Here is a 14,168-nt window from a genome sequence, read left to right as displayed (position 1 = left end):
CCGCAAAGTCGCACCGATGGCAAGTAAGTGAAGAAGGGACTCATTCCGAGCTCGAGGAGGCGGTGCTTTTATACCTGCTCAGCTAGCCCACCTCGGGGGTCCACAAGACCGGCCTCACGCGTACCTAAGACGAACGCGTGCATGTTCACGCGCCATGCCGCCACAAGACGAACCCGTAATGACTCCAAACGGGGAAGGAGCAATCTGACCACTCATCCGATTCCAACCTACATTTTCATACACACCCAACCAACCAAGCAAGGAAGGAAGGCAGGAAGAAAGAGAAAAAAAAAATTCAACTTTTTGATACCTAACCACCCCACCGAGCCACCCATCAACCAACCAACCCGCTATACGCCTATTAACAATGCATGATGGCAACAAACACACCCACACACACGTATACGCCCACGCCCACCCCCTCATCGCCCTCACGCCGCCGCCACAGCACCCCTAGGCTTCCTCCCATACAACCCAACAACAGCCTCAAACAGATCCCCAACAGGTGGCAAAGCAAAGCTCGGCCCGACATCGAACACACGCGCCAGCATCTCCGGCCTAACAACCGGTTTATCCCCTTCTTCCTCTCCATCGGCCTCATCGCCGCCTGCGTCCATCCCATCCCCTTCGCCTACCTCCTCCACAACCTCCCCACCCCCCTCCTCCCCCTCCCCGTCCTCCTCATCACTCTCCTCGCCACCATCAACAACAAGCGGCTCCAACGCCAACGCTCCCAAATCCTCATCCATGGCCGCCACGGGCCCGACGAGCTGCAGGCTTGCCGCCGTGGGCGCGACGACGCGGATCTCGGCGGCCGAGTTGAGGGCGATGAAGCCTTTGCTGCTGCCGCCAGCCGCGGGAAGCAGGGCGGTGACGATTTGCGGGACGACGATCGAGTAGAGCGGGCGGGGGGAGGAGGTGGAGAAGACGAAGATTTTGGACTGGCGTTTCTTGGGTTGTTGTTGTTGGGGTTGTTGGGGTTGTTTGGCATCGGTGGCGGGGGCATCGGCGGTGGCATCAGCGGCGGGGGTCTTGTTGTTCTTATCCTTCTTCTTCTTCTTCTCGCTGCTGGCACCGTCGGGCAGCGGGAGGGAGATGGCGAAGGTGCCGCCGTCGGCGTCGTCGTTGTTGTTGTTGATGGCGAGCTGTGCAATCTCCGCCTTCTGGCCGCGGCTGAGGCCGAGCGGGCGGAAGCTGTAGCCGTAGCCGAGCTCGTCGTCGACCAGGTCCCACACGCTGAGCGAGTTGGACACGATGACGAGCCGGCGGCCGACGAAGCCGAGGTCGACCAGGCCCGTCGTGTACAGGCCCCCGCGCGAGTGCCGGATCGCGCCCGCCGCCGGGTCGATGAAGTGGACGAGCCCGTGGGCCCTCCTGTTGTTGTTGTTGCCGAAGAACTCCTGGCTGGCCGCGAGGACCGAGCCGTCGGGCGAGTACGCGAGCCGCGCGTGGACAGGGACCACCTCGCTGGGTATGTCCGAGTTGGCGTCGAGGCCCTCGACCGCGGCCTCGAGCCGGACGGCGTCGCGGTTCGACCAGGTGACGAGCCCTTCGCCCTTGCTGCCGCGCACGACGGTGCCGTCGTGCAGCCGCGTCTTGGGCGCCCAGATGCGGACGAAGCCGTCCTCGCCGACGGTCGCGAACGACGTGCTGCTCGGGTCGTACTTCAGGTCGAAGACGCGGCCGGAGATGACCTTGTCGGCGAACCTGTGCGGTGCGTCGATGCGCGTCTCCAACATCCACTGCGCCTTCTCCTCGTTCCAGAGCCAGAACTTGAGGTAGACCTCGCGCCTGGCATGTTGTTCTTCATCCACCATCTTCTTCTCCGCCGCGAGGTGTTCCACATCCTCCACTGGAGGAGCCCACTCTTCGACAGTAGCGAGCCACTTTCCGTCGTGGCTAAGCTGCAGGTGACGAAGATCAGGCTCACGCAGTTTGGTTGCGTTCGGACCTTGGTTGACGATGGTGGCGTTGTTGCGCGTGATGGCTTGGCGGAAGACGTGATGGTTGGACGAGATGTCGTAAGCCTGGAGGAAGGGAGCCGGACGGTTGGTGGTGCCTGCTTCGGTCCTGGGTTGCGATGCGGGGACGGATAGCAGAATCTGGTTGGGATTCTGCGGGTTGATGGCAGCAGCCGTGCGGTGGACCTGGTCGAGTATATCCTTGTCCACAGTCGACTCAGGGGTGAAGAAGCGCGACTGAACTCCGGCAATGTTGGCCTTGGGGACCAACTCGGTTGTTGAGAGGACAATGACCGAGTTGTCTGCAAGCTGAACGGCGTAGGAAGTCCCGCTCGGGGACACGACGACACCGTCGATAGCAGACGTGAGGTTGGGAAGGAATTGCTTTTTCGAGGTTTGAAGCTGCCAGAGAACAAGAACCGTCTCCTGGCCACCGGAAATGATGTAGTTGCCATCCAATGACCACTTGACGGCCCCAACGGGATTCCTGTGCCAGTGAAGATTACGAGGAGCCAGGGAAAGCGCCGAGGGAGCATCCTTGGAGTCCTTCTTTTGCTGCTTCTCGGCATTGCTCAGCTTAGCAATGATGTCCTCATACACAAGCAGTGCACCGTTGGCGCAGCCAATGGCCAAATTGACCTGACCAAGTGGCGGTGCGCCCTTCTTTGGCGTGGCTTTGGTAGAATCATGGCGGTTGACTCGGATGTCAATCGAGGTGATTGTTTGTGTGCAGCTGAGCTCCCTCCAGATGTACACGAAATCCTTGGGTGCCGTAGCAGAGGTGTTCCTCAGGTGTCCAACAAAGACGCGGTCTTTGGCCGCCGCGGCAATAACTTGACCACCGCCAGAAACCGTGAAAGACTGAAGAGGAACGCGGGTCTTAAGCAGAGGTTGAGCCATATTTTCAGACTCGTCCTTGTGGCCGCGTAACCTATGGGCGCAGATGACGTGTTGCTCACCCTTGTCCAGAGTGTAGACATTGTCGATCCTGTCTCCGTTGTCGCCCTCGACGGCGTTGACTGCGATGCCGCGGATGGCAGCGGACAGGTTAAAACGCTTAATCTTCTTTCCGCTCACCCAGTCCCACAGAACGACGTAGCCAGACGCGTCGGAAACGTACAGGTTGTTTGCATCAGCGTCTGACAAGGCGTATGCGGTGATGTTGTGGGTGGTACCCATGGGAAGGGTCCGGACGAGAAGCGAGGTTGCGGTCGAGTAGATGTGCACAGCCTTCACGGTTGCGAAAATAAGATATCTGGGGCACACAATCAGCGGGGCGCCATTGCAAGCTTCGCGGGCCGTCGTACCTCTCATCCTTGGTGAAGATAGGGTCGATGGGCAGAAAACGGCCGCCCGCAGGCTCCGAAGTGTACCAGCTGCTCCTGTCCGGGCGGAGCCTGGTCTTGACTGCATCCCCCTCTTGCTTTGCAACCTGGGCATTCTTGTCCCCCACAATGGCCAGGGCAGTCTCGGTCTTGGCCTGCTTTGTCCCGGAAGTCGCGTTTTTCTCGTCCTGCGTCCGGATGCGCTTGGCGTCGTGCTTGGTGGCAGAGGAGTCCTTGGCCTTTCTCTTGCGGCGGGCGTCCTGCGACGCAGCGGGCGCGTCCTGTACGGTGGTGGGGGCGGCCATGGTGGTGTCGGGCTGGAGATGGTTGTGGTGAACTTTTGTCGCGCGGCGTCGTACTTTTTCGCGGGCGCGGGTCTTGGCGCTGGCACCTCCGAAGTCTTTCTTGCCTCGCCCCGAACAAACGCCCTCCTCCCTCCCTCACCTCGACCACCTCTCCGCGCAGTCCCTAGTCGCCCAGCTCCGTGTCGCCGCCCTTCTAGCTCGCTACCGCCACCATGATCATCCCCGTCCGGTGCTTCTCCTGCGGCAAGGTACGCTTCCATGCAGCTCGACGCGCCGAGTGCTTCCGCTCCACCCTGCTAACACAAGGGCAGGTCATCGGTGACCTCTGGGAACGTTTCGTCGGCCTGATTGAGGAGGGTGTCCACGAGGGGTAAGCGGCCTCTGCCCCGAAGCCTCGAGAGCACGCGACTGACGGCTGCGCAGTGACGCCATGGACCAGCTCAGACTCAACCGCTACTGCTGCCGCCGCATGGTCATGACCCACGTCGACCTGATCGAGAAGCTGCTCAAGTATGTATAGCCCATGACTGCATGCGGGTGGGCAGAGACTGACCCGGACCAGGTACAACAACGCCGAGCGCGAGCTCCAGCGCATCCGCCAGGGCGCATAGATACCCCCAGTTGAAGGGGTGCAAGCCGCGCGGCACCACAAAAAAGATCAGAGGCATATTGGCGAAAGGCGTTTTCCGGCGCAGGGGTTTTTGTAATTTTCCCAGCGGCTATATGTATCTTCTTGGTGGAACACGAAACTAGAAGCTTGAGGGAAGCCTTGGACTTTTCTGAAAAGACTGCACTTGGACTTCTGAGTAGGTGGGTGACTTTTGAGTATCCAGACACGGTCTCCCCGCCATTTGACAGCATCTCGTGCAAACACGATGACTGGAGAAGTCGTCCCTGCCCCCAGATAAGCATCCGACAATGGAACACGCTGCCCCAATTCCAACGTGAGATTTCCGCAGCTCGCAAGTGCTTTGGTGGCGGCAAATGGCCCGCCATGGACGCCTTCTTTATCCCGCGAATTTATCTATCGATCGTCATTCTTGGCGCGCGTCTGCTTAGTCACCCAAAAATGTGCACTGCATCATGCCTTCCGTCACCACCGACCGAAGCTCCAACCAACCCACATCAAAGCAACACCACCCATCCCCACCGCCAACACCGTACGTGCCTCACTCCACCCTTGTCGAAACCCTTCCGAGAAAGCGAAAAACGCCCGTCGGGCTAACATTGGGACCGACCGCGCGCAGCAAAACACCTTTTTTCCCTCCCGGCACGCACCTGCAAACGAACCAAACCCATCCATCCCACAGACAGCAAGACAAGCAAACAACAATGGCCCCCAAGCGCGCACCCGTCCCCGCCGCCCGCCGCCCCGAGTCGCAGAGCATCTTCTCCACCGCCTACGCCACCGCCACCAACCCCGAGAACCGCCCCGTCATCACCGGCGTCGCCATGTTCGCTGTAAGTTTTCTTCTTCTCTCTCCCTCTCTCCCTCTTTCTCTCTTTCTCGCTCTCTCTCTCTCTCACACACGCCGCTCCACGGCCGAGACAAGAGCTCAGAAGGCGAGCGGCTGTGGATTGTCGGGGAAATGGAATGGAGAATGGCGATGCTGATTTGCGATTCGTCGATAGGCTGGCGTCGCGTTCCTGCACAGCAGCTGGAGCGAGCTGCTGCTCCCCGCGTAAAGGGAAGAGAAGGGGAGGGCAGATCGAGAGGAGTGCGACACCGCGTCATACGGGACGGCGCGTCGGAAGCGGAAGGAACTTTGAGGTCGAGATGATGGTGATGTACGCTATAAGATGGAGGCGGATCGTGGGTCGCTCCGGGTCTCTCTCCTCGTGAAATGGGAGGGGAGCGCGTGAATAAGGCCGTGTACAGCAGTTATGGCATGCCGGGCGTCGTTTTTCCTTTTTTTTTTCCCTTCCCCCCCGGGAGAGGATGGGTTTATGGGATACACCACTTTACATCAAAAAGAATTGAATATGGCTGTGAGGTGGCTTGCAGGGTCGATGACGTCGTGGGTGTCCGTGGTCTGGTGATGGGGGCTTGTGGCGTGTCTTTAAAAGCTGGGTTTATGCGGTGGTTCGGAGCAGCAACTGACTGTTCGGGAACGCAATTCCTCTCCAAGTATACAAGCGGCAAAAACAACAGATTTCACTGTCTTGGAGGGCTGGAGTGGTGTCTATTACTGCCTTGGAGGGCTTGACCACCACAATCCGCACCGACTGCACCAGCTTCCTGCGGCGAAAGATGCTGCATCCCTTCGCAGTGATCATCACCATTGTGTTCAAAGCATCCCCGCCATCATGAACCTTTGATGCTGCACACCAGCACGGCTTGTCGGCCAATCGCACTTGCATCGTCCCCTGCAACGACGACACAAGCACAAGAACAGGAAGAGCGCCAACCAGTTCTGCATTGTCGACTCCCCATCCTCTCTCCAAGTCTTTCTCAACGATCATGCTTTCGCAGCTCTGCCACGGTTGTCTACCGAGCTTAGCCAAAGGAGTGAAAGGAGACCTATATATCGATCCGCCGCTCGCTCCGCACGTCCAAGCCGCCGCGTGCTGGACCAACCAACGCGGGTCACGAGCAGATCGCTCAGAGAAGTCAGCAGGGCCGGTGAAGCGGTCCAGCTGACATGTGGTTGGTACCCACGACTGAAGGACGGTTTAAAAGCGGGGGGTCTGGGGGGCTTCTGGACACTTTCTTCGGACAAGAGCAGTGTGCCTTTTCTCTCTTTTTTCTTTCCAGAGACGATTCAAGCATACACTTGCTTGGATGATGGAAATGTGATCACTTGCCTGTACCATCGAATGAGTCATCCCAACACTTTGCCTTTCGCGTCTGCCGCCCAACTCGCGTCATACGTGGGAGCCAGGCAGGCCGAGTACCACAGCGGTTCGGACAAACAACGAGCAATGCCGGCATCCATCAACTTCCTGCGATGCTCACCATCAGCATCGTCAGGCTTCCAAAGCCATGATTGCGGCGTAGACTGGTCTGAGACTTGCGACGGTCACGCTCTCCCGTCTCTCCCGCACGCAGTTCTGTCAGGAATCTGTTGTACTCATCACCGAAGTTTCCTTTTTTGACATTGTCTGGCGTCAGAAAGTCCACCTTGGCACAACTTCAGTGCCGACGGGGGGCGAGCTGGGGTGTTTTATAGGATCCGATCCGAGTCGATCCCAACTGCAGCGGCTGGACGGGGCGCGTCTGCTGCTTGCTGCTGCCAACTCCTCTGCATTCGGGTCTCACAACCCTCGTGAGCTACTAGCACCGAGCGTCCACGGGAAACGCTTTAAAACGACAGCTCAGTGAGCGGACTGTTGTTCACGAACCAAAGGCGCGCAATGCATTTTGCGTAGACACAGGATGCTTCAGCTGACTCTGTGTTCTGTCCCGAATTTTGACATCATTACTGCGGGAAGAGTCACTTCCCGCCCATCAACCAACGACGCGTCGCCGCGACCTCTGATGCTGGCCGTCAGCAGCAAGGGAGATTGCTGTTCAGCAACATGCATGGGCTGTGATGATGACCGGGCAGCAATCGCGCGTGCCGGACCAGTTACTGCGGACGCCGCGGGGCCGCGCGACGGAAAGTAGAACCGTGTTATTTGAGTTGTAGAGACCAGGACCACAGTTACTGAAGTCCATGGTTTTCCGATTAACGCAAAGCGCATCGGTGGTACGCTGAACGTCGGAGACGATTGGGCCTGCTTTAAGTCGTAACCACGAAGACTCGACCTGGCGGAGAGGGGGGGATGGAGTCACGGGTCGAGCGGCGGCGCGCCGCACGTGTGTCGAGGCCGCGCATCGCATCGCATCGCATGGCGGAGCGGGGCACGCGGGGATTTTTTCGTGGGGGGTGAGGTGGTGGTGGATAAAAAGGCGTTTGCTTGATGCGACTGTTTGGTGTGGGACAGTGGATCGTTCTCGGGAGAGACACGTATCAAAAAGACAGAGCAACTGTTCGTGGGGACGCTGACGATACGAACAATAATACTGGGGGATGCTGTTCTCCTGGACACCGCGACTCGATGACTTCGGTGCCCAGGGCTCGCGTGAGGACATCGGCCGACACTGACGAGACTCTTCATTGTTGGAAGATGCTGAGGCGCTACGCTAGTTGCAGATGGGGCTCAAACTCATCAGCAATTGGTGCAAGTAAATTTTGGGGTGCCGAGGCCATCCAAAGTACCGTGTGATCGTGTCGTATATCTCCCAACAGCGCGCCAGTCTGTTGTCCGTGTGAAGACTGGTTGCTGAAGCAGAGTGAAGCTGTCCAGTTTGCATTTGGCACATTTGTCATTGCGGCAAATATAAGCGGAGCGTAGATCACATGCACGAGGCTGGATGCTGGCCGAAGCACACTCGAGGATCAATATTCATATATGTTGCCGAGCTTTCTGATCTCAGCTCCGTTCCTCAAACGGGACCAGCAACGCTGTAGCACCGGCGTTGAGGAATTTTGACTGTGTTTCCGCCTGGCCCTCGATGACATATTCTTCGACTTTGGGGGAGTCCTTGTTTGGATGCAGTCCTGCTATTCACTTGAAATCATGGCCACTTTGAATTTTCAGCAGCTTCATCATTCCACGATAATACTGAAAAGCAAGACTTGCCGAGATGGTTGAGCTTTTGCACGCAAAGTCGATGCTACCAATCGTCAAAATCGTCAAGTCAAACAAGAAATGTGGAGATACACGAGGCGTTTGCCGACATCTCCAGCGGGGAGCAGAAGGCAAAACAAGTGGGCTCGCAGCACTCTCCGATGGAAGAATAACATTTTGTCTTTCAGATTCAGTCTGTATCGAATGACATGTCATATTTATACAACTAGCGCTTGGCAATTCGTGTCAAGTGCATTTTTTCCTGCGTGAAAGATTGGCACCTGCGTCCCATGCAAAAAAACATACATAAAAGCAGGACGTCCTGTACTCGTATCCTCAATCATGAGCACACACGCGAGCATACTTCCAGAACTGTTTCACTCATCACACCGAAAGAGCCCCCTAAAATTGCCTTTGTCGGCATGGAACCAGAACCCTCGACTGTTCCGGCTTCTACGATAGGAGGGTTCAACACTGGCACGGTTTGGAACTCGATGCCGGTCTCCATCCTCAAACTTGGTGCTGAAGGACAGCATTACCTCATGATGAAGATTTGCAACGGCTCTCAAAGTTAAAGTATGGGAAGGAACAGAGGCGAGGATATGTAAATAGATGACGCGGAGTCGCTGTATCGGATAGCCGAAAGGAAAGCCGAAAGTGGCGCAATACTCATGTAAGTGTTCGAGTTCATGCAAAGGAGATTGACGCTGCTGCGTTCTTACATGGATAGATTCTACTGAGCTTATATACACAAATATGTGCGCACGGGGAAGGGGGAGAATTACGTAATCGTGAAGTGGATAGGGACAAGAGATCTGGTGTTGACGCATGGGTTTGAAAAGCAGACAAAACGGCAATGAAGAAAGGTAATCGACTCTGCTGATCTGCTCGACATGAATTTGGCGAAATGGGAAAAATGAGTTTTCGTATGCAAAAGATACCATAGCGTCTGCGTGGAGATAGACATTGGTGGAGTGCCAGCCCCAGCCAACTCGAATTCCTCACCGCGACAATTCCTCCTTCCGACTGCGGCCGGATTGTGATACTAGTACTTGTAACACAAGACGTCGTTCTGCGTCGTCAGGAACTTGCTCACGGGAAGGTCCGCAGCGAGGCCGAACATCGGAAGGATATCATTCAGGTTCGCCTGCGGAGGCGTCGTGCCGTCGAACTGGTTCTGCGTCCTGATCCCGCTGTACTCTTTGTGGCGCTTCACGGGATCTTTCTGTTGCCATTGGTACCAGAGGCGGTCGATCTGGCCGTGGTGGAGGAAGAATATGGGATCTAACATCAACATCAGCCAACCACTCCAACCCCTACGCAGACTGCACTTGGGAACACACCGTTCGGCGAGGTAGCGGGAATCATGTCGCCCCCGATGGCGCGATGTATGGAGAAATGCGGGCCGCCCTCCATGGCCAGCCGATAAGTGTTGTAGTTGCCTAATGCTTGGATCTTGTTGACGACGGTGGGCGAGTACTTGGGGGCCGACATGTCGCCGGGGAAGTCGGTGCCGTTGTTGAAGTTGCGGGCCAGGCAGTGCGGGTGCAGCGTGTTCCTCAGGTAGGCGGGCCGGAAGTCCCTGAACGGCCCGTCGGACACGCACAGCGACCGGTTCTGCTGGCTGCCGCTGCCGCCGAAGCCGGTTTTGGCGTCCCACATGGGCGCGCGGTCCATCGGGTCTATCGAGTCCCAGGCCCAGTCCCAGTAGCTTTGGGGATAAACATTAGCTGCTTGTCTTGGTGTTTGATCGGGAGGCGGCTGGGAGGAGGCACTTACGTCGCGCTGCCGTTGTAGCCGCAGCTTTGGAGCGCTCGCTCGTACAGATGCACAAAGTAGCGGTGCCAGGGGAGGAATGCTGCTACCAAATGGACTGTTTCGGTCTTAGTAGCTGGATACTCCGGATCAATGGCAAGCTTACTCCGCTTGTTGAGCGCGTTGTGGACGTAAGGAAAGTCGTCGTAGAGGCTCGTGTTGAGACCGAGGACCGACTCCCTCGTCCTCAAGCAACGGACGGCGGCGACATAGCTTTGGCGATCGCCATCAGACAGCTGGCGCCACTCTATGCGCGTGACCGGCTGGGTGCAATACGACGAAGGGAATACGGCGCTGGCAGTGAGGGTCGCGAAAGTGAGCACAAGAGGAGTGATAAACATGTTGACAGATGACGTGGGTTGTCGACGGGAAACATGGTAGCTTTATATACTCCGAAGAATGCAGCGGAAAATCGGCAGAGCCTGCCGCACTGTCTGAATGCGTAACGGTGGTGTTCGCGATAAGCGCAAGCGGCAGCCCAGCGGGTGGTAGGCTAGCAAACAAGCACCTCGCTTGCCCTTAGCGCGCGGGTCAACCGCAAACCTAACACCACGCATTTTCCGAGCTTCGACTCTTCTTACTTTGCCATCGTGAACTATGCTTCTTCACCCCAGGAGCAGAGGGTCCACGCTGTGTTCCAGTCCTGTTGCCAACTCCCATTTCTTCATTTTTTATACCCATCGTCACACCCCATCCACATCCGCATCAACCGATCGTGATATCATCACGTACACTTCGTTGGCTGTTTGCAACTTGTAGACTAAGGCCCATACTACTGTTGAAGATCGAGAGCCGCACATAGCAATTTTCCCAGAATAGTAAGACTCGACTGGGCTTAGTCCCATCTCTGCTGTGGATCATCTCCGGCTGTAAGCCCCCTCGCGGGAATATCCATTTAAGCTTTCAAAACAAACAAATGTCATTCCACCACCCACTAAGGAAGTTAGTCGAGCCGGACCTCAACGGCGTCCGCCAGACCCTGCAGCAACACGACTCCCACGCTCGCCAGCGTGAATGAAGACGGCATGTTTTCCAACTGGGCGGCCAAAGCTGGGAAGTCGTAATTCAAATCAGTGGGGAGCGCGCACTTCGCACTCATCGCTGATGGCGTGAATTTGATGTGGAGACACACTTAGAGGGTATCTTCTTGTTTCCTCTTGCGGCAATCCGGAGCCAAAGTCCGGCAGGGGTGTGGGGCACTATTCCCGGCCCAAGTGAGTGTATGGTTTGACATACGCTACGGGAACCGTGAGATGGGTTTCCGGGGTTCTAGATCATGTCAAACATCACTGTTTCAAGCTCATGAGCATCACCAATAGCGGTTGTTCATTGCTATCATTTTTATCTGTTAAACACCACCTTCATTATCAACTCTCCGCCCTGTCACCATTCACCTACTGTAGAATCCTCGTGCATATAAGATTCAGCCGTAATGAAACGAAAAGGCAGCAGTTCGATCGCTTTCTGGGTTTGTATTGTCCGACAGGTCATATTCCAAATTGGAAGTGATTGAAATATCGAGCCTTGCATCGAAGAGAGTTCATGGACCTTTATAGTCATCCAACGGGGATATGGTGCCCCGTGTTCATCATTGCCGGTATGCAGCGCGTGACACACATGACGGGAGTCCACGAAGTCTGCAACCACTGCATCGCACAGCATAAAAGCCTCCCGTTTGTCGGACATGGATCATCCACACATACATCATGGAGCCGGAGGTTTCTTTCCTAAGGCGACTCAATCAAGGGAAGGCAGATCACTGTGGGGATCTCTTGTGCCTCTCCAACCGTGGCTTAGTCTGGACTTACAGATCCACGACTACACTAAAGCTTCTCCGTTTGCCGAAGGCTGTCATCAAGATGAAGAGATGCTGCAGAGCCGCAATGACCAGTAAGAATGAAAAACAGCAGCGGGTGTACAACAGCAACCGTATCACTTTCACAAGAGCTACAGCATCGAAGTGAGCGGGCTGCAGACGTCTTCCTGGGACCACCGGAGGCGACACCCAAGTGTAATACGCCTCGTGGATCAAGCAAAGTGCTTTTGAGCAAAAAGCTCGATAGTAAGAACAATCTGCGGTTCTGTCTTGCTGTTGTAATCCAAGGCGATGCTGTGGAGTAGTCAAGGTAATGTAGCCGCCGCCTCCCCGCGCCCACCAGCTGCTCCGTGACGTGGTTGTGGCCACGAGCTGTCAGGAATGAGCACGCATGCGGTCACAAGATGTGAATTTGGGCACAACTGGTGTTCTTGGAGCATGTGAGAGCAGCACCAACAGCGTAGCATGTGATCAAATGCGGAGTGGTTTGATATTTTACTTAAATGCTGTTGTATTCTCAAGCAACAATTAGACTCGACCAGGCGCTTGTCGTTTGGTATTCAAACAAACACATCATCGAGCTGGGTACCCGAACTGTCCGGTTTGTGGCCTTGGTGGCAGCTTCTTCCTCAATGTTGAAGAGAGGTCTCTCACCACCACTTCCCCGTTTTGCTGAACAGCATCAAGAAGCCCCTTAGAAGTCTGACCATCAACAGCGCTTGATACTGACGAGCATCACCTGAGGTGGTACGACGCATCAACAAGCGTTCGTTGATATCTCGGACCCGGACTGACCACACCACCAAGAAGCACGCAGTGAAAGAACATACAAGCCCTCAAGGAAGTGGCCGGGTTGGTTTGGTTCTTGCCGCACCAGTGCGCAGCCCAGTGCGAAGCCGGTAATGCACGAAGAACCACTGCCACAATCCCCGATCCTGCGAGCAAGAGATACCTTTTTAAAGCCCGGATAAAAAAAAAGTTGAATCAATCCGGCCCGCCACGTGCACGCGATGCGAACACGCACAGCAGCACAGCCAGCTGGCCACAGCCACAGCCACAGAAACCACCATCCTGCCACATCCTTCCTTCCGTTGCTGACACAAGCAACAACCCCCAGCCACCACCAACAGACGAGACCTTTTCCTTCCCCCCACCAGCCTCACCACCATCACACCAACCGCACCACAAAACACATCGTCAGCAGAGGCAGGCACCCGGGAGGCTGCGGCAAAGGCGCAGCCATCAGCCATCCAGCCCATCCAGCCACGGGCAGCAGAACTCGTCTCTCCTGGCCAAAGCGTCCGTACCAGCAGGCTGCAGCCATCATTGACCGTCACTCTGTCGTGCATGAGAACCCGCAAGCCTCGGGTCCAGCCGAACCATGTCCTGTTCCCCTTCTTGAGCCGCATGACCGACGTTGCAAGCCAGGGATCGGGCAGATACGAAGAGGAAAAACAAGGAAGGAACCATGCAATGGAAGCGGCGTCGAACGTTCGGCGGCTTCCAGAAGGGCGAAACTTTTCGCTTCTGTGCATTCTCGAAGGAACGAGCCATGCGCCGGTCAGGTCCAAGGGGCTCTAGCGCGCTGCGCGCGTGTGGGGTTGGTGTGTGTGGGTTCGCAGCAGAGGTGGAGATGGTCGACGACCAAGGCAAATGGCGGTCTGTGTTTAGAGCTGGCTGGCGGGTTCACCGGTATACCCACCACCACTGCAATGCACACTACCCGCTTCCCGCGCGCGTACGTGCTCGTGCGCGGCGGGCGGGCAACGAAGAGCCGGTGGATGGGTGGGTGTTCGTGCATTATTCTCGTCTGCAGCAGCGGAACCTTGGTTTTTTCCGTCCTTCACATGCAGCGTTGCTGTGGGGCCGTGATGAGTTGTTTGGCTCCATTCCCTTCTGCTCCCCTGGCGGGCGGCCGCCGTGATTCGTCGCAGCTGCGATTCAGGACGGGCGCTACTGCACGTATACGGAGGAGCGAATTGTGCACAATGCCATGTAGGAAAAAGACCGTTTTGCGCCGCCCCCCCTCCCACCCTCCCCGCAATGATGAGGCTATCGCGGGACAGCGAAAAAAAGCAAGGCGAGGAATATATGCAATGTCGAGCAGCGAGCGGGTCTGAAGACCATATCTGCGTGATGACGTCGGCGGGGCCCGTTGCCCGCATCCACATGATGGAGACAGACGACGACGACGTTATCAGAACACTTCATCGATGGTCTCATCGCACGATGGCGAGTAAGTGGTGGTGGGGGAGCTGGTCCCCGGCCCCTTTCCCCCTGGATGATGAGAGAGCGGTTCGTCGGCGACGGGTGTCCATCCCCTGGCCGGTGC

General features: G+C 56.5%; 2 protein-coding genes across 2 annotated transcripts; both read right to left on the bottom strand.

Annotated features, from left to right (window-relative positions):
* Positions 1-431: 431 nt before the first annotated feature.
* Positions 432-3,275, bottom strand: NAN1 (NET1-associated nuclear protein 1; the record flags this gene model as incomplete). The annotated part of the gene is given in 2 exon segments (XM_066772836.1): positions 432-3,250; positions 3,269-3,275. 2 exon segments carry the CDS (start codon positions 3,273-3,275, stop codon positions 432-434), a joined length of 2,826 nt encoding a protein of 941 aa, XP_066638115.1.
* Positions 3,276-9,501: 6,226 nt separating this feature from the next.
* Positions 9,502-10,361, bottom strand: SLS55_001340 (uncharacterized protein; the record flags this gene model as incomplete). Its single annotated transcript, XM_066772835.1, has 2 exons — positions 9,502-9,916; positions 9,985-10,361. The coding sequence occupies 2 exons, from the start codon at positions 10,359-10,361 to the stop codon at positions 9,502-9,504; spliced, it is 792 nt and encodes a 263-aa protein (XP_066638114.1).
* Between the last annotated feature and the right edge of the window lie 3,807 nt (positions 10,362-14,168).

This window comes from Diplodia seriata (assembly GCF_021436955.1).
Source record: "Diplodia seriata strain FDS-637 chromosome Unknown scaffold_1, whole genome shotgun sequence".
Taxonomy (NCBI): domain Eukaryota; kingdom Fungi; phylum Ascomycota; class Dothideomycetes; order Botryosphaeriales; family Botryosphaeriaceae; genus Diplodia; species Diplodia seriata.
This window is presented reverse-complemented; position numbering and strand designations above follow the sequence as displayed.